General features: G+C 44.0%; 1 protein-coding gene across 1 annotated transcript in view; it reads right to left on the bottom strand.

Moving 5' to 3' along the window:
* MED13L (mediator complex subunit 13L) overlaps window positions 1–25,640 on the bottom strand; it is a 167,351-nt gene that overhangs the window by 20,248 nt on the left and 121,463 nt on the right. Inside the window, exons 5-18 of the mRNA XM_056504092.1 lie at window positions 25,144–25,289; window positions 23,841–24,035; window positions 23,262–23,453; window positions 19,276–19,438; window positions 18,345–18,449; window positions 15,342–16,070; window positions 14,028–14,250; window positions 13,482–13,581; window positions 12,786–12,907; window positions 11,545–11,644; window positions 8,022–8,242; window positions 4,756–4,961; window positions 1,512–2,455; window positions 717–896 (exon numbers count right to left, since the gene is read on the bottom strand). Coding sequence (XP_056360067.1) covers window positions 717–896; window positions 1,512–2,455; window positions 4,756–4,961; window positions 8,022–8,242; window positions 11,545–11,644; window positions 12,786–12,907; window positions 13,482–13,581; window positions 14,028–14,250; window positions 15,342–16,070; window positions 18,345–18,449; window positions 19,276–19,438; window positions 23,262–23,453; window positions 23,841–24,035; window positions 25,144–25,289 — 3,626 coding nt within the window. The remainder of the gene's footprint in view (window positions 1–716; window positions 897–1,511; window positions 2,456–4,755; window positions 4,962–8,021; window positions 8,243–11,544; window positions 11,645–12,785; window positions 12,908–13,481; window positions 13,582–14,027; window positions 14,251–15,341; window positions 16,071–18,344; window positions 18,450–19,275; window positions 19,439–23,261; window positions 23,454–23,840; window positions 24,036–25,143; window positions 25,290–25,640) is intronic.

Here is a 25,640-nt window from a genome sequence, read left to right as displayed (position 1 = left end):
AAATCCTAACTCTTCAAATTACAAACACTGGAAAAATTATTAGAAGTGTTCCTGGCGGGGCACAACAGCTTTAGACATGAACTGGAGTTACCCCCAGCTGTCCCAGCCCCAACGAAAGCAGCAATATATCAAATATCAATAGAGAGCAAAGCGTGGTGGAGCTGTAGGAAAAACATTAAACCAGGCTGCAGTGGTTAAGCCTGAAATAAACTGCAAGCAAGAAATACAGATTGAAATGCCAGTCATTATTCTGCAAACCTGCACAGACAAAATCTAGTTTGCTATTTTGCATTTTACAGAAGTGCCACTTACAGCCAGGAGATACTGAAACTGAAACTTCTCATTAAGGCTTTGGAAACCTGTGTGGAGAAAGCATTCCAGTTTTTCTGGATTTTCAGAGCTCACAAAGCCCTGTTTCCATTATGATGCGGCAGATTTCTCTCTGCTCCCATTATGTCTACACCAGCTTGCTTTGGTCTGAGCCAGCCCCTCCTTCAGGTGTAGGGGCTGAGCATAATTTCTGCTCCCTGTAAATGTGCATCACCTGGAGGGGTAAAACCTTCACCAGGGTGTCACAAAGGCCTTTTGAGGCACTTTAAAGATCTGTGAAGAGACCCCTCAACCCGTATGAACAGCCCCTTCCTATCATTTCCAGGAGAAAGTGCCCACTTCTAGGAAGCTGGACTTCAACTTGGCCCAGAGCCCAGTGTAGGTACCGTAGGTCCCCCGTCCTGCCATCTTATGGAACTGCTGCCAGGTGAGTGGTCCCTGCACGTGCTGGATGTTCTCCCAAGTCCTTCCTGTCCGCTTCTTCTGGATGGCATCCTGAAGAAAGGGCTGCAGGGAGAGCAGCATGCGCACCACGTCCTGGGAGGAGAGCATGCTGATGTCCAGCACTGCAAGGGACAGGGAGCAGCAATCACTTCAGGGAGGGACAGCAATCCCTCAGACACGGCAACAGCTTTTGTGCATTGTTCCTTGAATTGCTCTGCACACTGCCCATGGAATTTGGACAACTCTAACTAGCTGGATGGCACTCAATGTGACATTTTCAAAAACACTGCTTTTACCACAGGCCTTTACACACACATTGCAGTATCACAAGATGTCAGAGCATCTTCAGTACACAAACAAGTAATATTTAATTACAATTATTTTCCCCCTTTGGTAGTTTTACCCCTTTTCCCACCTAACTCAAACAGAGCAATTCTTTTTCTGCCTATACCCTTCTCCAAAATAAAAAAGGGCTCCCTAATTTTGCCTTCCCCCAAATACCTGCATTTGCTTCAGATTTGTGAACTTCCACAGACTTGCTCCCAATTTAAGCCACAAAGTCTGAGGACAACTAGATTATTGGTACTTTAGATGTAATTCACAAGCTTTCAAAAATCTACTTTATCTTTAGCAATTTTTTAGTCCTGTCATTTCCCACATAAAAATTATGTGGGTCACAAGTAAACAAACTTACAGAGGTCACAAAACAGAGACAAAAGGTTCAGCTGTGCCCGTACCGTTGCTGTGAGGCCAGGAATGGACAGTGGCACTTCGGACAAGGGCTTCATCCACCTTGCCCCCTGTGGGGTTATCCACGTACTGCCTGCCCTGCTCCAGGGCGTTGAAGCATTCCACCCAGGAGTCGTTGCTGTCGGCCTGCAGCCGGTCGTAGCTCAGGTTGACACAGGGCAGCGTCTGGCGGTTGTTGGAGGCCATGTAATCCAAGCAGCTCAGCGAGGTGAAGGGCTGCGTGTGCTGGTTCTGCAGCAGCAGCAGCAGGCTCATGGGAGGCTCCTGGCTCCTCCTGGCTCCCTCTCCCATCTGCGAGATCAAGTTGCTCTGGCAGATCATCAGTCGCCTCTCTGCAGCCTGGCCGATATCTGAGGTCTTGCCGAAAATATCCAGCTCGTCCTCGATGAAGAGCCCGGAGTTGTAGCCGAGCTTGCGGTTCATGATGGCGCTGAAGCCGCAGGTGCAGCGGTACTGATCCTCGTTGGAGGAGTCGGGGATGTACAGCCCCACGTCGGCGCCCTTGATGTTCATGTTGCAGGCGCAGATGCAGCAGCTGTCGAAGTTCCTGTCCTTGAAGATGTTGAGCACGGAGTCGGAGAGGATGAGTGTCACGTACAGGCTGTGCGCCTCCGGGATGGGCTGCACCGTGCCTGGCTCCACTGAGTTGAGTGGCCGCGTGGTGGATGGCGTGGAGGCAGGGGAGCCCTGGTCTGTGCTGTCGTACTTGACGGAGCCCTGGGCGCTGGCTGTGCCGCCGCCGCGGGGGGTGCGGGGCGTGCGCGGGGTGCGGGGCGTGGGCACCGAGAAGCGCGGCGTGGCCGGCGACGGCAGCACCCCCGCGCTGTTGCTGGCGGGGGCCGCGCTGTTGAGCGTCACAGGCGTGCTCATCTGCGGCGTGCTCATCTGCAGGTAGTCCTGCTCCGCCAGGCTGCCCACGCTGGGCACGTTGCTGCAGGGAAGGGTGGGACAGAGACCACTCGTTTTTAAATAAAAGTAGATGGTGGAACTTGAAGGGACTCATTGAAACTGCACTAAAGAACACTCTGCTCGTAACTTTGACTCATAGCTTTCAACAGAACTCAGAATTCTCACCATGTTTCTTATCATTATTCTTAGCATCTCACTACTGTTTCTTATCATTATGATAAAAAGTATCACTTCACCCTCTTAAAGATTATTCTCATGGCCTAAAACTTGAATGCTCTTGAGAACAATCTCTAGGTAAATCATCAAGTTAAGATTTAGAAAGTTTGCAATTTTTTTAGGGAAAAAAGAAAGAATAGTAGCTTTTTTTTTAAACACCACTATCTGAAGAGATACAGATGAGTAAAAATGAAAGTATTTCAGAGATACAGAAATCTTTCTTTTAGAAATGATTGAAATAGCTGTCACAAGTCATACATGTGGCTCTGATACACAGTGTCACCTCATGGACACACTCTGTACGTCTGATTCTATAATTTCAAATCCTCATTTCAGATTACGCAGTCTATGGCACAATGGGATATGTTCCATTACAAACTCCTAGTCCAGTAAAGCTAAGAATCATATTTTGGGTCATCTCCATTCATGACTGGGTTTTATTACTCTGTTTTTGTCATTTCCTGCCAAATTCAAGTGACCACAGAACAGTTTGTCCATTCCCATGATATATCTTCCATCTGCAAGGACTCATTTCAAGAAACAGGTAATAAGGGGCCAATCAAAGGAAAAGATCTTACTTTTCTTTTTCCACATCACTTCTAACCTGCTCACTTTTCTTGTAATGTGTTTATTACATAGTAGAATGAGGAAAGAGTGTAAGAACGAGTCTCTGGATAAGGAAGGGGAAACAGGATTTTTCCCTGTCTCTCTGTCCTCACAGTGCATTTTGTGTGTTATTGGAAAGGACTATAATTTGAATGCCCACCTGTATCATCCACACCCACCTATCATTAGTGACTTGAAAATGAAAACACTGAAGACCTCTTTCCTTACAGTTACTTTATTACCTTGAACTGGTGTGTGTCCAACTCAAAGCAGGAGAGGGGAAAATAATGAAGCAGGGTCTGAAGGAGTTGTGGAGCTGCAGCAGAGTGAGTGCCTCAGACTAATAAGAAAAGGTGACCTAGAAGCCCTGACTGGCAATCACCACTCTGTCAGAAGCCTGCAGTAATAATCCTCACTCTAACTGGATTAGATTGAAAATGAAAGGGTTTTTTCCCCCAACAAATACCTCAAATTAATAACCAGCTCAGGCCCGGTGCATCAGTTACTATTATGAAAAAAACTGAGAATTAAATTGCTCCCTAGGCACTATATCAAGGGTTTACAATTTCTTCTTTGCAATTCTTTTGAGAACACTGAAGGACCCTTTGGGGCTGCAAAAGGACTGATTTAAAGGATTTACAGACTGATTTAAAGATACAAACTGCTTCCTCTAGAAATGAAGCAGTGCAGCAGGAGACTTCTGTACTATTACTATACTTTTTAAGAGGTTTTATTAATTTAATGGTACAAATTCTTGCTAGCTTTCAAAACCTCCAGCAATGAATTTCCTCCATAAACATTGCTAATTTCTGAGAACTGAGTGAGGAATCCAAGCTTTGAAAATGAATGTCAGTGGTTCCCCGTAGGTCATGGCACCCTCCTCTTTTGGTATCAGGAGGGGTGGGGCAGGACAGGACAGGACAGGACAGGACAGGACAGGCACCAATGTCTGATCAGCAGCTCTCCACAGCCCCACTCAGGGACACCACAGTAGCTCAGAGGGGCTCCCATGGGAACACAGACTGGAGAGCTCTCGCAGGCCCCCTCAACATTTCCAGAGCCCTCAGAAGGGCAAATGGAATCACCAGGACCAGAGGTCACCAGGTTGGAGCTCAAAGTGACACAAGGAAGCCTGGCTAGAGGCTGGACATGGAAATGGGAGGGCAGAGATGTTCAGTGTATTCATTTTGTTCCCCAACACCTGTGGTTTCTGTTGAATTACAGTATTGCCTGTATCAGAAATTACCATTTATTCAGGCACTCTATGTTCCTGTTCTTTCAAAAGCACCAAGAGTGGACACACACTGTAACACCCCTGACTGCCAAAGCCAGGGTTAAGTGTTCCTGCTATCAGAACTGGTTTGAGCTCAGTCAATGACAAACCTAAAAGGTTTAAAAATACATTTGCAGGTTAAAGCATTGTCAATACAAACAACCATTTTAGTTACCCAGCTTTAGGGACAGGCTTGACAGATCCATTCCCTCCAAGGCTGTACTTACTTGTAGCCATCTCTGATGAAAGTGGCTGCAGGTGGCAATGGAAGTTGTTCAATTTTTGGAGGAACAGCCCAAGAAGGCCTGAAGATACAGGCATCTGGAATCTTCAGAGGTAGGAGGCACTGGCTGGGCAGGATCTTCAGTGGAGCAAACAGGGAGGAGCCCACGAAAGGTTGAAATGATGGAACTTTGTGCACATATGAAAAATCCTGCAACATCCAAGTGACCTTGGTTACAACAATGTGGTCAGGCGCTGTTTGGATATTTATTTTTAATTAAAATTTATTGTACTGCTCGAACACTCTACAATCACCTTCCCCTCCCCCCCCAATGAACTACATTTATTCCTTCTACAAGGCATCCAAGAGCAGTTCCTTCAAGAAAACTCAGCTGAGGCTCCCTGTTATTCAGAGATGTTGCACAGCTTTATGGCAGGAGGTTTCACAATTGGATCAGGCTCATTTCAGACAGGCTGTGCCTGAAGCGTGAGTAGTGCACTATGAAATTTTCACACTACCTAACTTTTGGCACCTTATTTAGGCACTTAAAAGATTGACCTTTGCAAGACTTCTGTACTGATAGTGGGGAGAGGCTGTCCCAATGTGTGGAACCCTGAGGTGCCTTGAGGCAGCCCCTCTAAATAACCCCCACCATGGGGGTTCACATCACTTTAGCAATAACAGTGCACACTTTGCATATGCCAGTCATTGCAGAGTATTAAATACAAATATCTAGACAATCCAGCAAACACAGTATTGACTATCAGTGAAGTTCAGCCCAGCTGGGCTTGCAGTGACTGTCATGTTTGCTCACAGAGAGTGACTACAAGAACTTCAGCCAGAGTTTCTAGAGCTATTCCAGCTCCTTCAGGACAACAGACTAGTCCTCTTGAGGCACTACTGCAAAGTAAAGATCAGTGTGAAAACAGTAACAGCAGTCTCAGTATTTAACATCTTGTTAGAGCTTTGCATTTTTTCCCTTGCACTTTTTCAAGCACTGAGGGATGAAGAATGTGTGGATTTCTATCTCCAGCTGAGGAATGCTCAGCACAATGAATCTACTCGCATGTTCTCAGAATGATCAGCAATGGGTTTAGTGCTTGTTTCCCCCACTGGAGTGTATGAGCAGGTGTGACACACAGAAGCAAGTCAATTGTGCAGTTGGAAATGTTCTCAGGCAGAACTGAAGTAAGTATTTTAATACTCCTGTAATGGCTGTGAGGGAGATTAAAATATCTTTGGTATCAATGATGCCCTGAAATCTGCTCCCACTCCAAAACCTTCAGCTCAACAAATACCAAGAGAGACTTGTTGGTTTTTTTTTCCCAGGCTCAAGTTATCCTATTCTTAAACAAACAATTTACTGTACAAGCAGAAGAGAAAAACCAGCAAGGTCTGTGGCAAGGCAGAGTTTTATAAACCTTATAAAAAACTTACTTCAAACTCCTGTAGTGGCATAAAAACTTGTGGAAGCACCAGCTCAAGATGGGCAATGGAGGCTGTCCTGGAGCACACGCTGAGAAGGTGCCTTTACCTACGTGCCTCCAAGTGAGAGCTCAGGGAGGAAGGAAGGGATGATCTGGCAGTACCAAAGCAGACGTGCCTCATGTCCTGATGTCCAGCTGGGCTCTGCCATCAGAAGGGACACTGGGAATTCCCTCCCACATCTGCAAAGCCACAGAACTACTGGGACAAGCTCCCTGCAGCCCTTGGCAGGGGAATGAGCTGGGAATTCTGAGGTCTGACTGGACACGCTGGATTGGTACCAAAACATGGGAGCACAACCTTGGAATGCTGTCCCACATGCTGTCCCACACCAGCCAAGGACAGGGACTCCCTTCTCTCCCAAGGACAAAACTGAAAATTCCTGTGGAAAGAGTCACCCTCCCTTTGCCACGGCCTCCCTTGCAGTCTGCCTGAGGGATGCTATTCCTGCTGGCAGGAAAATGTCCTGGCTCACAGATGAGCATATCATTTACACTGAACAAAGGCATCTATCAGTATCCTCACACCAACACACAACTACTTCTTGTCCATGCAGCTGCAAGTGTGTCCCTGACTCAGTAATGCAAGATCCCTAAGAATCAGCCCTCAGTTAATTCCAACATGGGCACAAAGGAGAGAGAAGGAGGTGGTACTGGGGAGAGAGATGGCTGATAAAATAGAAGGAACAAGGCTGTGGCACATGAGGGACAGGGTGGGTCTGAAGGACTAGAATTAGGCTACACAATCAAAGCTTGGGGACTACCAGCAAGCCAAAGTTAGAGTGGGCATCTCCCTTTTTACTCTCTGTGTACAGAGCAGCTGCTGTAGAACAGCATGCTGTGCATTTCCACACAAAAAGAGCATTTTTTAATTAAAAAAACCCAAACCCTCAGGCTATATGCATGAGAATATGGCAACAGTACCTTCTGACAAAAGTGACAAAAGGCAGCCCCAGAAGTTCAGTAATGCAGGATAGAGGCAGAATGATTTGTGCCCTGCTCTTACCCTGTGATGGAACAATGACACAACCAATGTAGATCAGTGCTGATGCTGGGTCCCTCCATGGGATGCTATGGACAAATGGCCACACTGGGATGTCACAAGAACCCAGAGTCCCCAGCTACAAACAGCTCTTAACTGAGACACTACAGGACTCGAGAGAGGAGGAACTAGGTGACATTACCTGACCTGTGTTATACAGAAAGTCAGATAAGAATGGTCCCATCTGGCCTTAAAACTTGTGAAGTAACATCAGCTGAAGAAGAAACAGAGCAAGTTCAACCCCTGGGCTTTCTCAGAGAATTTCAACCCTAACCAAAAAAGGAACATTTCAGAGAGATAAAGGCAGCCTTTCTACATGCACCACTTTATCCCACTGTGTGCCAGCGTGGCAGCAGGGACGGGGCAGAGCAAAGGTGCCACAGAGAAATTATCTAAAGAAATACACCATTTAACAGCTACTTAGCCACAAGTGTGGTGTTCTTCCATACATGTACATTCTTTCTGTTAGGCACAGGGCACATTTCACAGACAATACTGTTTGTTTCCGGAGAACACCCAGAACCATTACAAACATAAAATTACAAAATGCCTACAGTTAAAATCAGGGAAACAATTAAAAAGCTCTTCTACTAGAGAATATTTTTCCAGCTCCAGACTGACAGGTCCTCTAGATGAGTCCAGCTCACATTTGTTAGCTGCTACACACGCTACATGGGACTTGTTTATAAAAATCAAAGTGTGCATAAATGAGTTTGCAAAAATCCCATATTTCTGGCATGTTACCTTAATTTCTTCAGGTTTAGGGCTACCTAATCCATCTTCCACCTCCATTTTAAACTCAGCCAGCTGTGTTGGAACCATGTTGACCATAGGACTCTCCATCATTCCCAAGGCAGTCACAGTCTCTGAACTTATTCCGTCTTTGTAACTCATCACTGGGGAGAAGGCAGGGTGCTGTTCTAAGGAGGGTGGTGTTGGGAACATCCTTTGGAGATCTGCCACAGCTGAAGAGGATGAAATAACACAGTTAATCATTCAAATACAAATTCTCAAGGAAATTCAATAAAACAGAAGAGACCAATTCAATGCTAGCTCTTATTTAATCAGTTAAAGCTAGCAAAGCTTCTCCAGACTTACCGGGGTTCTGATAGCAGCGTAAGTCTAGACCAAAAGTAACTCCTAGGGATAAATTCCCCAAATTCCTAGGGATAGTCTGCAAGGTTATTGTTCAGCAGAAACAACAACCTGGTAGACAGACAAACAGATGTACTGTTTACCAGCAACTAATAAATCCTTTGTAATTGGAGAGGTGAATTGAATTAATGCCAAGCTCACCCCAGTGACTGTTTCTAAGGAGTCACACAGGAGTTTGCCCCTTTGCCAGACCTAGCCCTAAACCAGGAGGCCTTTGGAATTTGTGTGCCCTGAACTAGATTTCTCCACTCAGTCACTGTAGCCTTGTCTTGTCCACAGCAACACAACTCCTGCCACAAACACGGGCAGTTCTGCCCAGGAACACACTACCAGGCATCCCGAAGTTCCAGCGCCAGAGAAGCCACAAAATTATCATTTTGCATCACAAGACATTAGGCCAGGAAGATCCCTAAATGACTTCTCAGGAAATTAATATAATGAAATCATCCATTGTCTGTTTTTCTTCTTTAAGCAGAACAACCATCCCCAACAGAGATGCTCTATACAGTGTAATGTAATCAAACACAAATCACAGCAAAGTCTTGCATGTTGTCCCCAGGTCCATTCTGCTTTCTTCCAGCTACAGCTTCCATATTTATTTTGTGTCACATTCAGCATAAATGCTCTATTTTCCATTCCATAAATGTTCTATTTTCCAATTTGAATTAGGACAGATCCTCTCCGGACAACACCATCATTGGTGACTACTGTAATTAGAGAAGGGTGAATTCCCACAAGTGTCTCCTCTTGGATACTTTTTTGGACAGATTTAATGCCCAATTCCATTTCCATACCCAAGCTGATGGCACACAAGGACAGTCTTACACTCAATAATATCTGCAGCCTAAAGATTATGGAAAATTCATAAATCAATACAGATCAATACAGTTTCTGACTGGTAAACACTTTGTTGGGGAAATCCAAACATAAGAAGAAGTAGTCTTTTCAAAAACTAACAGAAAAAGGTAGAAATAAGTGATTAGAATTATCTATGGACTATGAATACCTGCACTAACAGTACATTTGTGTAGGATGCTGCAGCCTCAGGATGTGTCTCCACTGCCTTAACAGAGCCAACCCTGCATGTGATGCTTTTGTGCTCAGAGATGACAGATGACTGAACTCTTCAGACAAAGGGAAACTACTCAAATAGGGACAGTCCTCACAAAATGCAGTTTTTTTGGTAATAGCTGTCCAAGCTGAACCCAGTCCTTCACAATCTGGAGCAGCAGAGTAAAGAATGGGCTATGAATTATTCCCACTCTGTCCATATTCTTTTTTTCCCACTCCCTCAGTATCTGAATTTAAAAGACCTTAGTCTTGTCCTGATACAGGATAAATCAAAGCTGAAAAAAAGTTCAGCAGAATGGAAGAAAATCTTTTCCACCAACATTAGTATGGAATACAATGTTCAGGCTGGCAGCTGGATTTGCTCCCTCTGTTTCTCAGCAGAGAGGTATTTTAGGCACCAGAGAGGGGGCAGGGAAGAAGGTGGAGATGAAGGGTGGCCAGAAGGAATTTATGATGCTGTACAAACACTTCAGCTCCCACAGACACTGCTCTACCTCGACAGCTGGTGGCAAGGCCACAGCTTCAAGTGGAGTGTATCTATTTAACTTCACACTACATCATCTTCTCACCTCCAGCTTACTCCACTTAGCAAAATTCTGCAGTGCAGATTCATAAAAAAGTTTAATTACAAAAAATCCCCCAACCCTACAACAATCATCATTCATTTTCATGTGTGTCATGCTTGAAAAGCTTTGCATATTTTAAAAAGCTATGGATCAACTAAACCTGTCAAAATCCAATCTCTGTATACTTCAGACTTCTACATTTGAGTAAATCAGCACAGCTTTTATGGGTGCATAAAATTCTGACTCATCTCCTTCAGACTGTTTTTTTTCTTCACCTCAATTTGTTCTCATTACCAGCTGAAGTTAATGAGAAGGCATTAAAGAATGATTTGCAGAGAGATTGGATTTCTGCTTATAGTGGCCACAGAAATCAAACACTCTTCCTTCTCACCACTAAGTAATTTGTAATTTGATTCGTTACTATTATACCAAAAATTTTCACCTTCCCTCTGTCCCACAAACACAGACACATTTCTCCTTCATCTCAAGAGAAATGCTACCTACACCAATAGAATCAGAGATCTGTTCAGGTTGGAAAAACCCTCTGAGATCCAACCACTCCCAGCACTGCCAAGGCTACCCCATGTACCCAAGTGCCACATCCACAGGACTGTTAAATTCCTCCAGGGCTGGGGACTGCAGCACTGCCCTGGGCAGCTGTGCCAGGGCTTTACAACCCTTTCAGTGAAGGAATTTTCCCAATATCCAACCTGACTCTCCCGTGGCTCACCCTGAGGCCATTCTCTCTCCTGTCCCAATTCTCTGGGAGCAGAGCCTGACGCCCCCAGCTGCCCCTCCTGTCTGGTGCAAGCAATGCAGCAAAGCCCTTGAACCTCAGAGTACAAGTTACCATTCCCAACAGTTGTTGGCACAGTCCTTGCAAAAAAGCCCTATTGTTTTAATCCCATTTCATATAATTTCACAAGTTTCCTGCACTCCCATAACCTCCCTTGTCCATGTGCAGAGCCTACACAAGCATCATTACCACAGCCACCTATAAAAAATCCACACCATGCCTCCAGTTAGAACCCTGCATTTTGATTTGAATCATTCACTTCCACATCTGCATTAAACCCTGAGGGTTATTTTAGTTTTAATTTGTAAAATGTTCAATGCAATTTTCTTGCAAGACAGGTTGCACCATCATGGCCAGTTGGTAAGCCGTGGTTCCAAATTCATTAAGTAGAAAGGTTCATACTTCAGGAGGGATTTGGTAATGGTGGAAGTGTCCAACAGTGAGCAGAGAGTAGAGGAGAAAGATTCCAAAGGAAGATTTGTAACCCCTCCCACAGTTCCAGACTAAGACAACACTGTCAACAGAAGAGTACCTCACGTCTCAGTGGGCTCATTAAAAACCTGTGTCTATATTACCAGTGCCCTCATTAAAACCTGGCAATTCCAGCAGAAGGGGCACCCTGGGTGAGCCCAGTGGCAGGCAGGACTGTGCAGTGGCTGTGCCATGGAGCTGTACTCACTGGGAGGGTAGGGCACCGCAGTCCGGCCATCCTTGCCCAGCGGCCGCTCCTCGGAGCCTGCGGCTGGCAGCTTGGAGGAGCGCAGGGCTGGGGACACGGCCTGCAAACAAACACTGCATCAGCACCCACAGACACCCAGTGCCCTGCACAGCAAACACACTGGCTGCTCTTCTGCTCTCCCACACACTCCCCACAAGAAGTCTGCATTTCTTCCCCCTTTCAACACTAAAAACAAAAAGATATATTTGCCTGTCTACATATCCCCCATAAACTGATGCATATATATAACTGTATTTTTATATTTCTATACACAGATTATATTCAAAATGTTAACACAAACCCTGAGCTTGCAATGCATGTGACTGCTCTATTTGTTTCCATGTTTGGATGACTCCAAGGCAGTAATGGGAATATGATACTGAGACTAAGCCCAACACATGCAAATGTTAAGACAGGAAAAACGTTAGGGCTGTCCAGGGCAACTTCAGAGAAAGAAGTAATTTTTTATTTTGACAGAACAGTCCTCTGGTAGATTTGCATATTAACTGTGGCATCTGAAGTGTAGTTTGTGTGGAACCACAGTAAGGAAATTGGTGCACTTAAAAAGTCTTGCCAAGAACAAGGCATAAGACTTTTAAACACTGTTATCTACTAACAGTCACTTTAAGACTGCCTTCTGTATCATTATAGCTGTATTAGATTATGCTGAAAAATAGTGACTATCCAAATCTTTGCCTTCTCAGGCAATTTCCCCTCCTCTCCATAAAGGAAATAAATCTGCATTTCTTCTGTATTTCCTAACATGCAGCAACTATTTCTCTTTGCACTGAAATAAAGTGCTTGGAGGAATATAAGGGAACATGACTCAGAGAATTACTGGAATCCTGTAAGGTTGAATTTCTTTTTCTTTGGGTGGGTTCTAAGACAAGGTAAAAGAACCCATCACCAATTAATAAAACTTGGATTTTTTCCACCATAATTCTCAAACACAAAATTCTGACAGAAGTCCATGATACAAAACTAGACATAATGGATTTATAAAGCAACTGCGTGGCTCTCCATATGGAAGCCTGTCCATACAGGATGAATCTCCTGAAGGATCTCTCTCTTTGCTAGCAATCCTTCCTAGCTAAAATCCAAGCCTGCCTACCTGGAAACTCCCTCTCCCATCTATTAGGGATAATCTTTCCCCCTAGGATTGCTGTTTCTGGCCTGCAGAGCAGTCATTGGCACAGACTCACCCCCAGCTCATCCTCGTCGGAGTTGTCGAAGATGTTGTCGAGGTCGTGCAGGGACGGGGCCAGGTCAGTGACCTGGGTGAGGCTGCCGGAGCCAGGCCGGGCAGCGCCGTCCTGCCGGGGCTCTGCAGGAGCCAGAGAGGGAGCACAGTCAGGGGGGAGTGATGGGAGCACAGTCAGGGATGTGAGCACAGTCAGGGATGTGAGCACATGGGAACACAGTCAAGGATGTGAGCACAGTCAGGGATGTGAGCACATGGGAACAGTCAGGACATGTAAGCACATGGGAGCATAGTCAGGGATGGGAGCAATGGGAGCACAGTCAGGGATGGGAGCACAGTCAGGGATGTGAGCACATGGGAACACAGTCAGGACATGTAAGCACATGGGAACATAGTCAGGGATGTGTGCAATGGGAGCACATGGGAGCACATCAGCACCTTTGCCCCCCTGAGCCCTCTGCTGTGCTCAGCAACCACCGAGGCTCAGTGGGGAAACAAGGAAGGAGCTGCTGCTCATTTAACAATCTAAAAGATATATAATTGTTTTTATAAAAAGGACAAGGAAAATCAAGTTTTTTCCAACTAGGGAGCTGTCTGTAGCTCTGATGTAGGAGACAAAAGTTCAGATTTTTCCCTTCAGATGTTATGGCATATGCTATTTTTGATTTGCAGAGCAAATCAAAGAGCTTTAACTCACCAGTTTTAGGAGCAGAACTGAAAATGGACATGGCATCTTTTCCATCAGGAACTGGTGTGGAATGGCCCGTTGGGGGGATTTCCTTGGAACCATCTTCTGACTATACAAAAAAATCAAAGATTTCATGGATATGAATTTAAGCTATGTAAGAACAAATATTTTCCTATGTCCAGCCAGACTTAGGGGTCTGAGTTAAATAAAAGATTTGACAAAGGATTCCATGGATATCATTCAGCTCTGACAGCTAGTCCAGGTAATTAACCACCTCAAATTCTCCAGGAAAAAACACCTTTTAGAATGTTTGCTTGCACAGCCAGACACCAAACAGCTCCATAAGGGATAGGATACATAAGGAGAATCGTGCAGGTGATAATATAAAATAATAAGTAAAAAAATATATATAAATATAAACAGGACAAAAATATACATGTCTGATTTTGTTCAGTGGAACAGACTTCTGTCTTCCAGAGAGCTGTAGAACAAATGCTGTGCTACAAGATAACTCCCACAAGAACATTAATGCCAAAGACTGGATTTACACCTTACCTTGTTCTTTTTTGAAGGATCTTTCTCAACCCCAAGTTTGCATTTTTTATTGACAGTGAAACTGTACTTGATGTCTCCATCTTCGAAGGTGTAAGGATCACTGGTGTCTCCCCAGCCTTCTCCAGGGGGTTGTAGTAGAGGCAAGGGGTCGAGATAGTTCAGGGTCTGCACTGGTTTCTGCTCTTCCAAAATTTTAAACCGTTTATTGGGCTGTGCTAAGAGCCTGAAGTGAAAATAAACAAGCAAAGCCACCATGAAACAAAACCAGCACGATCTGTAGCTGTCACACAAACATAGCCCATGGCTCACTCCATCCCCCTTAATCAAGTAGAAATGTTTTTTCCTGCAAATAAAGGAAGTATAGCATACATTTAGTATTAAATACCCTACTGTATTAGGGCCTACTTTGGTACAATGAAAGAAGAATCAATTTTGTCACTATATAAATGAAAACACGTTGAAGTCCAGCCTTCCCAGGCTGTGTTTTTCAGGCTGAAATCCTTTTCAGCCTAGTAAACTTCATTGTAATTACCAAACCAAATAGTCTTTTAACTATTAACAATTAATTTTTCCTAAAAATTTTCATTAACCTCTCTCTCTGGTGCATTTTTTAAAATGCATTATCAGAATGCTACAGGAATTTTTAGGCTAACATAAAATACAAAAATATGTTACAAAGAGACTGATCATGTCTTGCAGTGTCCAACAGAAAACGAGATATGGAAAAGGCAAATGTCTTGCAATGGAGTGTTTTTATTTAAATATTTGGTGCTCTCTGCATAATGCATGATGGTGAAGTGAAGCCTTGGTCTTTCTCAGTTGAAAAGCAGAAATTTGAGTGATGCCTTGGGTTTTAGCTTTTATATTTTTCAGATTCTCTGCTGCTTGGTGTGTGGTTGTGAAACTTCATGTTGGGTGCTGGTGAGTTCTCCTCACAGAGTACTTGGACAGAGCAATTCCTTCCTAGGTAGAGAATCAAGGACACGCAGTGCTCAAAAATCATAAATGGTGAAGGGAAGGGGGCAAGCCAGGGAGCTGAAACTTCATAGCCTGGGCCTGTGGTTGGACAATTGACCCCAATGTGTGGATAAACCAAAACTTACAAAAGTGTAAAGACTCATGACCAGGATCCATCTTGGGTTTGATTTGGGTGCAGCCCTGGCCAGGCTCTTGCACTGCCCAAGGTGGATCCTTTCAATAAATACCGACTGTATTAGTTTTGCTCTGTCTGGTCTCTGCTCCAGGTCAGCCTTTTCAGGCATCAGTTTGGTGATGATTAAAAGTGCCCAGCCCCTGCCCAGTGTGTGCTCTCACCTTTTCAGTGCAGTGCTGTCGGGGCTAATCTCCATCCTGCCATCATACCGTTCACACGGCAGCTCCGGCGGCCGGAACTCGGGGTCGTCACTCGAAGGGACACTGTAGGACCTCCACATGTCCACAGCCTCATTGCTCTGAGTTATGCCACAGTACAAGGCTGTCTCACTGACCTCTGCCATCAGAGGTAACCTCTGTCCCACCAGGACTGTCCTGTCATCTAAGCTGGGCAGTGGCTGCAGCTCCAGCCCGCTGCTGTAGAGTGCTGGGTTCACAGGAACTGAAGCGGGGTCCAGGTTCTCTGTCTCCTGACCTCTGGGCTGGGGGCTCAGGGTGGGAGGCAGAGGGGAAGTGGGGGAATGGGGTGAATCCATAGGATTCATATTAATTTGCTTGCTCGGATTTCTAGCAGGCAGCGAGAGCGGCTTCTCGTATTTCCTTGAACTGGGCACTTCCAAAGCAGACTCCATCCCAGCCAGCCCCAGCTTCTGCCCGGACGTGTCCTGCTCCATGCATAGCTCTTCAGCCACTGAGGGCCGGTGGTGGAAGGGCATCAGGGGCCTTTTCTGCAGCTTGTCTCCCTTGTCCTGCCTCTCGGTGGTTTTGTGCTTTGAGGAGGCAGGAGGGGGCAGTGCCGAGGCCGCTGCTGTCCCCACGCCGAAGCCGGGCTGGGGCAGCGAGGGCGGGCGGCCCGAGGCACTGGCGCAGCGCTGCTTCAACACCTTGTGCCTGCAAGGAGAGAAAGCACTCACTGTCGGCTCGGGGCACTTACACAGCCCCAGGAAAAGCCAAAGCCAAGGAACAGCACGGAGAAAGCTCCTGCCTGCTCCAGAGCTTTTAACTTCTGCCTGATGGAGGAAGTTTGAATAAATATTTTTAAATATTCAAAGCAAAATAATGCATACAATCTTATTACTGGCTTCATATGGCTTTTTTGACTTTGTATCCAGTATTTTTGAGACTGAGAAGCACAGCATTGAATGTCAGTGTTTCACATCCTGTTAAAAAGTATTTTCATCATACTGATGATTATTCCAAAGGATGTGACAACAGGGATATAACTCTGCCCATACTTTTACTGGTCTTTTTTGCATTCAGGGCTTTTTGTTTAGCTGTTTATTTGATTTTATTAAGCTAAATAGAAATTGAAAGATGTGTTTGTGCTTAACATTGCAACCTGTTTAAAAATAAGCACTATTTCAAAATGAAAAACTGCATCCCTATTTTATGAACAACAACAGGACAACAAAAACCCATTTCAAAACACGTAATGTGTTTTTTACTTAAAAAGAAAACCTCCACGATCACGAGTGAAGACAACTAGATTGGAGACACTCAACCTTGTGTAAAGGTGCAAACACAACATCTTAGCTTGCTGCTCCCTGGAAGCATGCAGGCTGTGTGGGGTTATCCCAGCTTTCCCAGGGCTTTACTGTTCCCAGGACAGGCTGCAGATTCCCTGCAGCAGCAGATGGTCTGTGCCTACAATCACCCTAATGTGCAGCTAATGCCCTGGTAACTGGAGATTTGCCTTAAGCATGTTCTTGTAACATTTCATTGCCTTAATTCTCCATCATTCACCATATTTTAACTGACTGCAGAGTTTATTTCAGACATTCTGCTCCTCACACACCAAGCTGGGTCTGCAGGAGACTGAATTTGATGCTGAGTACCAGACAGCCCTTTAAGACTCCAGGTCTAAGATCATATCTTGACATTTATCCAGTACATGGAATGGGCACAGAAATTACTAAAACAATTTCTATATGCCAGCAGCTGCTCAGGTTCTGCAGCTACATAGAAAGTATTTATTGCTGTTTGAAATCAGGTCCTGCCTTCATTTAAGCATAATGTTTCCATTTCCCAGCTGCTGTGTTTACCAACTGCAGCATGATGCAGTTATCACTGGAGGGATGAACAGAGTGTGAAACTGCAAGTGCAGCTGAACCTATCCATAGAATCAGGCTCCCACTGCCCACTATTCATTCCCATGCTTTCCAGGCAAAGCTGGACCACAGTTTTCCACAGGAAACACTTGGCATTCTGACAAAACATTTATCTGTTCCACATTCTTGAGTATATAAATACAAATGTGTATAATTAGGGGAAAGAGCTGCAGAAAGCTTCCTCTCACTCAGGACAGAGCAGGGAGTCTCAAGGTTGAGCGTTCCTTGTAGGATGCACAGACCCTTCATCTCTTCCTCTGACTACACAAAGAACTCCATGCTTAAGGAATAATTTTTTTTTTGGGATAAAAGTGCTTTTATCACCTATCTTACAAGTAGATGGTGACCTTGGGAATTAAGAATTTCAGCAGAAGTGTTTCACAGGACTATTTCAATGCAAGCTGGGGATTTTTTCTAGCCCCATAACATCTGATAGTTTTAAGAATGGTTAAGTATATTGGTGATGATGGTTTGCCTTTCCTGAGTGAGAAGTCCTGGAATTCTAACCATGCAAAGATGACAGATAACTTTAATAACCTCCTAAAGTGTTTGCGTGAGTGAGCTGTGAATTCTTTCTGATCCAGTGACAGTGGGTGACCAGGCTGCAAAGGTTTAACATTCACTTGGGTGGATTTTGGTGCCATGGCAGATTGATCAGAGGCATGTGAAGTGATTGGTAGGGATGTTTTCCCTCTTCCTCCAAATATCAGGATGCTCACAAACTTAGGCAGATCCTGCCATCTTCACCACAAGCCTTAACCACTTAAGCACAGGTTACAGCTCTGAAAAGCTGCAGGATGAATTCCTTATGAATAGGAACTGTTGAAATGATCCTGGCTCCAGTACCATCATTTTACACTTGGATTGGCTCCTGCAAGTGTCAATGGGCCGAGATGCCCGAGATGCCTGAGATTCATCCCCAAATGTGATTACAGGTTTGATATTACAATTTCCTCTTGTCTCAGCTAAAGCGTAACTCTCTTCTGTCAGTGTACCTCTGTCTGAATTAAACAGGGCTTTCACAATATGACAAATGTTTATTCTCTTCAAAGCTCACCTGGAACAAGAACAATTGACTCTTTGGACTGGATCCACAAAATCCCAAGAAACACTATTGTTAGGAACTTCCTCTTCCAAATTTGCAGCTGTAATTTGATTCCTCCTGAAGAAGAGAAAATTATTTTAGTAATCATGACCTTTGGAAGAAAAAAATTTTTAAAATGTACATAAATTCATATATGTTCCCTTCAGATAAATTACTTCCTTCTACCTGACCTTCGAAATTGACAGCAGACCCCTGTACTACTCCTTAAATTTACAGTTTGATTTGTGTAGGAGGAAGGTCCCAGCTCTGCCTCAGATAACTCTGTCTGGAGTCTGAGCACAGGAAACAAGGGGAAAGCAATTTAAACTGTTTCTGACAAGTAGTCTGACATATCCAATGAGGAAATTGCATAGAAATAGGAAAAAAATATTTCAGTGCTCACCATGCTGTGATACACTTTAAATCTCCAGTACTAAACGTCTATGATACCAATATCAATTTATACACACTTGTCAATTGAAATTTTAGTCCAACTCATGTAATGCTTTACAAATACTCCCCTTAGAGCCCTAAATATCAAATATATACAGTTTGTTCTGCAGTCACACAGCTTTCAGTGTAGTAACTACAACTGGAGATAGAAGCTGCCATCACTAAATCTGAGAGCAGTTGGCTGAAGGCACAGCCTATGGATGTGTGGCCTCAAGGACTGTCACAATTAGGATACACAACTGCAAATACAACAGGAAGTGTCAGGAGTTCTCAGCTGAACACAGGGACAAATTTTTTTTGATAATACATCATTTTCTTTGATAATGCTGTGTAGATCATTATTAGATCTGATTGGTGGCAAAGGAATCCTGTAAGGAATAACATTAAGGCAAACTATGACAATTTTAGCTGTATATTTTGTGTTATAAATGAGTAAAGCATGCTGCCATACTTGGACTGTGCCCTGTTGAGGATGCATTCCTTCCACACACGGTGAACAATACGGTTGTGAAATTTGTGAGTAATCTTGCTTGATTTCTTTGGACTGTGGACACTGACTGTGCCCTCCTGCACAGCTGGATGGCTGATGCTGCTCTGAGAGCAGCCACTTTCTCCTGCAAGAGAAATAAAGCATTAATGTCAGAACTGTTCTTCATACTGGCACTTGATACTTTTTCCTGGAAGTCTCTGAGCAAGCTGCTGACTACACTGATGTTCACATTCACTGGGGAATGCTCAGAGCATCCTTACAAAACACATTGCAAAGCAACATTTCCTTTGAGGCAACAAAGATGGCACTGGGTTGTACCACAGACCTGGACAATAGAGTTGTGCACATACTGCACCTCATGTGATGTGATACACTCTGTATATAATATATCTATATGTATCTATAAAAAATACACTCCCTAATAAATGGAGGTACTTTAGATAGCCCCTACAGCTCTGGACTGAATCACTACGAAATAGTGCAGATAGAGCTTTTTCATTATTATCCTGGTTGTTAAACTTGAATTTATATAATCTTTGGTGAGTTGCTTTAAAGACAAAATTTATTGTAATATGGATGGTCCTAAAAGCATCTATTAAAAAAACCAATCATTTATGTAGAGTATTTCAAAGCAAGGATCAGTTCTTTATATTCGATATTAAACCTCACTGAGGAAATGAATGGATCACTGATGCTTTCCTACAGAGACAGGCTGGAAGAGCTGGGGATGTTCAGCTGGAGAAGAGAAGGCTCCAGGGAGAGCTCAGAGCCCCTTGCCGTGCCTAAAGGGGCTCCAGGAGAGCTGGAAAGAAACTGGGGACAAGGGATGGAGGGACAGGACACAGGGAATGGCTTCCACTGCCAGAGGGCAGGGATGGATGGGACATTGGGAAGGAACTGTTCTCTGGGAGGGTGGGCAGGCCCTGGCACAGGGTGCCCAGAGCAGCTGTGGCTGCCTCTGGATCCCTGGCAGTGTCCAAGACCAGGCTGGATGGGGCTTGGAGCAATCTGGGACAGTGGAAGGTGTCCCTGCCCATGGTAGAGAGTGGAATGAGTTTAAAGTCCTTTCCAATCCAAATCACTCTGGGATTCTGTGCCATTTCCTTACAATACATTTGAATTGAAGTACGAGAATCAAAATTGTCTTTGGTGAGATTTTCTAGTTGAGATCTACACTACTACAGAAATTTCCAACAGCTTATCACAAGTAGATACACTATTAACACAGCATATGATATTCTCAGTATGTATTTTCTGTATGGTTATCAAAGAGATAATAAATTAAGATATTACTTCAACATGTTGAGAGCCTGAAAACTCTCTGCACTCCACTCCTTCCTGTGATGCAGAAGCCTTTAGCAGCGATTGTACAAGCAGATGCTGCTTTTTCTCCCTGCAATGTGTTTTTGTTTAGCTGAACTGAACTCCAGCACATCCATCCTGCCAAGCCCAAGCTGCAGCAGCAGAGGGAGCTTTGGGTCCACTGGCCTGGGCACGAGTCCCTGCTCTGGGCTGGGGCTGGAACAGCAAGGAGTGATGTGCTGCATTTTCACAAGGTCACCCCAGGGTACAGAACACTTTGTCCTCCTGCTGTCGCCATCCAAGCAGCCTCAAGTGTGAAGTGCTGAAGGCACTCAGTGCTGCACATCACTGCAGCTAACAGGGAATCCTGCTGCTTGCCACCAGGTGACTTGCAAAACACAACTTGTGAAACGGTCTAGCAGCTGCCTAATCCTCATCTTGCATTCTTCCCGTTATGCATTTCTTTCTCCACTTAGATCTTCCCTGATTATCTTTTTGTAAAGTCATACATTGAAATCCTGGCCATACTGAGGCCTGTGCCTCTAACCATGTATTTCATTGGCTTTCAAATGTTCTCCAACATCATCTTGATCATCTTGACAGATGATCAAAAAACAAACAGGTCACAACTTCAGAATTAGCAAATGTGCCCTCCTTTGGAGAGGGGGAGAAGGAATATGGGTATAGACAAACATCACACGCACACAAAGGCATCACATGTCAACAGCAGGAGGGAAACAAGGAAAAGTCTGATGTGAAGGGAAGGACAGGGGGCACAAGAGGATAACCAAGGGACTACCAGGGCTTTCAAGTTACATTGGAATGTATTAATTATTGCTTTTTATAATTATTTAATATTTTATACTATATAGTACAGAAATATACAGCATAACAAGAGACAGAACTGCACAGCAGGCAAAAACATTTTGTTCTCACACAACACTGACACTAATTTTTATCCACGAACATCCCTGACACAGTCCTGGCACACACAGAGATACCTATGGCAGGCAATGGTACAGAGAGTGGAGGATACATCAGCCCCTCACCAGAGGCCACCACACAACCCCTGCAGTCCACACTGGTTCCACTGGTGAAAAATGCCATTTTCCAGTTCCAGCAACAATTTGTTTTGTTACATATTTTAGACACAACTATGGAAAATATAAAAAGAGATTAAAAGAGAACTGAAGAGATCATCTAGTCCAGTCTTTCCTTTAAAGCGGGATCAACAAATTTCACTAATCTGTTTCTTAAAAACAGCCTTACAAAATGCCCAACCAGACCTCCTAAAACCCATCACCCCTCTGCTAATGGAACTTGTGTAGCTTCCCAACAGCCAATTTATTCCATTATCCTTCCTCAGATCAAGTTTTTCCTCCTACATTTGCTTTGCTCCAGTTTAGATTCATTACATACTGGTTGCAGAGAAAAGCCTATTCTTCTTCTCTTGTCCCCATCTTCAGGTGCTCCAAACTGGACATGACACTAAAGCCATGTTTTAAACAGTATTGGGCAGAACTGAAGTATTATTCCTATGCCTCACACTAATCCAGTTTATGGGTCCCATTAGTGCTTCTGGTCTGCATGAGATGCTTTTCCAATCCATTCCTCCAGTTTTTCAAGGTCTTTCAAAATGTTTTTTGATAAAAAAGAATCTTTTCATTGTTTGCTGAAGAGGCACCCCTCTGATACAAATTCATACTGCCCTCAAACAATAACAGAGATCAAACAGAAGCTGTGACTGCCAGATTGGACAACACAAACACTTTTACATAAATGATAGTTCATAAATATTCAAAAATAGAATCCCCCTTGTGATACTGCACAAGTGCAACAGGGTTCTGAAAATTTAAAAAATACAACAGCACATTAATATATGCATCAATATTTGAATAGTTATTTTAATGGTGATTATCTTGCTTCAGTTAGTTATTAATTAGTAATTCTTGCTTATTTTAACTCTCAGTTCCTTTGAAAAACACCATTCCAAGTGTATTTACATCTCATATTCTGACTTATTAACAGTAAATACTAAACAGTTTGATTGTCTTCATCTATAGGCTCTAATCATGGACAAATGAATCCAGACATGTTTTCTTTGGCTTTGCATCCAGGCTCAAAGGTTTGACTTGGTGATCTTAGAGGTCTTTTCCAACCTCAATGACTGTCACTCCAGGACTGACCCTGTTGATGTGACAGAAGTATCCCATAAAGGCCAAGTTTGGAAGCTCCTCAGTGAAGGTATAACAAGGATTCTTTAGCCCCATCTGGCTATACAGTCTCACAGAAACTTGTAGGGCCTTTGTGCCTTTGACACTTCTATTGCTCTGTGAAATTTAATAAGTGCTGCCCAACAGATTCAAAAATTCTCCAAGCTGAAGAAGGTTGCCCAGTGGTGAGAGATTTTTGTGTTGCTTTGCAGCAGTGCACACACATGTAACCACAGGAAAGGGAGCTGAACCGAATTCACCCTGTTTTGTGTAAAGGGCTGCTCACAGCACTGGCTTTCCTTCACCAAGCCTACAAAGTCCTCCTCCACACTCCTCCATTGCCTGCTTTACCATGCCCCTGTTCACACAGGCACTCCCCAGGACCAAAGCAAAACCCAGAGTCTGACTCCATCTCCCCAGCCCACTGCTTACCCATAACAGCCTGCTCTGGAGAGGTGGGGGGAGTCAGGGGCATCCCACAGGTACTGACAGGATCCTTCACGCTTCCAAGCCCCTGCTGTCCCACATTTATATGGCCTGCAGCACTGGCAGTGCTCTGTGACACTGGAATGTCACTCTGGGAGATGAGAACAAAGGCTGAAGGATACACCATCCTCACACCCCCTGCAGAGAGATGGAAAACCACAAGTCTGAGACACACCTGATCATATCCAGCAACCACAGCTACCTCCACTTTTTGCAATGTCAATTTGACAAAACTTATTATCTGAAATACAAAGAGCTAAGGAATTTCCATGCTAATATACATGCAGCCCTCTGTAACCAGCACAGAGCTGAAACAAGCAGCTCAATTCAGTGAATAATGGCATGTGGGATACAGGGAGTACAAAAGCTTGAGGCGACAGAACTACTCAGATGTTCTAGTGTCAAGAGAGCTACGAGAGAATATAGGAAAATTATAATGGCTCTTTCTGATTAATTAGATGACTTTTTTTTTTTTCCAAATCATGGGGAGGAAAATAATCCTTCAGGCAGAATATTGAAACTTACCAACAATGACTTCAACTGCAACAGGGAAATCGTTGTCATATCCCAGCTCTTCCTTCTCTTTCATACCTTCCTTTTTCTTCAGCACCATGGGGTAGAAGTACTGCCACTCCTCCATGAGCTTCCGAGTGGCAGGGTCTGACATCTTGTAGGACTGGCCTGTGAGGGTCCCGTTCAAGCCATAAGGACTCACCAGCACTGCAACACAACACACAGCAGCCCTGAAGGACTCAGCAGCACTGCAGGAGAACAAGCACCAGTCCCACAGCAGGGCTGCTCCAGCTCTGCCTCTGCCTGAGCACTGAAGGGTCCAGGGAAAGCCCCTGCAAAGCCCAGAACAGCTGTGAATCCAAACCTACAGAGCACTGGGCCCTCCTGAGCTAACACAGGACTCCATGGTAGTTTGGTTCATAATTTCCACAGCAAATGAAATTCCAGCAACCCCAGTGTAGTGAAACAGCACTCAGGGCAGAGCACTCACAGAAAGAAGAGAGGACAGGAACATTTGAGACTTCTCAGCATTAAAAAGGATAGATAATACATGAAGAAGAGTCACAACAAATAAGGAAAACTACTTGCTTAACAACATGTATTTCCATTCTGACTCAATTTTGCTTTTAGTTGTATTTGATTTGAGTTATGAATTCAGCTCACTGAAATAAAATGTATGACTGAAGTTCCTGAGCCTGTCATAGCTTTACATTTAGACACAAAATATTTTCAATAATGTTGCTATAAGTTAATATCTCTATAAATGATCATTTCATGTGTCTCTGGGTGTTTTTTTACTCTATGTTGAACTTTACTAAGATTTCTTTCTTTAATTGCTTTGAAATTATAATTTCAGACTGTAGTAAAGCCAGCATAATGCAATGACTCAAAATTCTTAATTTTTTTTTTTTTTTGGTAAAGCATCAAATGAAAATTGCATTATGAATTTACTAAGCCATCACGTTAACTCTGTAAAATTCTAATTTCTTACACTGGCAAATAAATAATCACAGATACTTAAAAGTTTTTCATTGTTTCTATTACATTTTCACACCCACCTAGCCCTTGTTTTTAAAATAAAACAGTAAATAGTTGCCAGTGTATAAATGAGTCCTGAACCAGATAAGCTCAGCATTTGCATTCCCATAGGATTCACAGAGAGACCATGTCAGAAAACCACATGGGTGCAGTGACTTTCTTAAACACTAATTCTTTTGAAACTGAAATGATTGATTTGCTTGGCATGTAAGGTTACCAATGAGAATAGACAGCAAGTTCAGGAGAGCCTTGCCCAGAGGACTGCTGGCAGCTGTACCTTGGAAGGGCGAGGGGGAGGACTGGGCCATGTGGATGTGCTCCTCGGTGATCAGGTAGATGGGCTGGTGCTGCGCAATCTCCACGCTCGTGCACACATTGCTCTCCCCGTGCAGGAAGAATGTGAAGGCACACGACAAGTGTTCACTGCAGGACAGAGGAGACAACAGCAAACATTTCTGTGTTACTGGCTCCAGCAGGGAATCACAGCCTCAGAGGCCAAGCACACACCCTCCTGTCCCATTCTGAGGCTTCTTGCCTGGCTGACAATCACATGACAGAGGGATCTGTCACCAGACAAATAATTAACAATGTTGGCAGCTGTCTCATCGATGTGTTTTCCTACTTGTTTCATTATAAATAAATGGGATTTTAACCATTTTTAACCCCAAAACTATGGCTCTTCAGAAATTCTTCCAAGTTCACTCCATAATGAGGTCCAGTTGAAAAGGACTAACAAAAGAATAGGAAAGATGTTTGCCTAACATCTCATGAGAA

Source organism: Oenanthe melanoleuca, chromosome 15 (assembly GCF_029582105.1).
Source record: "Oenanthe melanoleuca isolate GR-GAL-2019-014 chromosome 15, OMel1.0, whole genome shotgun sequence".
NCBI lineage: Eukaryota > Metazoa > Chordata > Aves > Passeriformes > Muscicapidae > Oenanthe > Oenanthe melanoleuca.
This window is presented reverse-complemented; position numbering and strand designations above follow the sequence as displayed.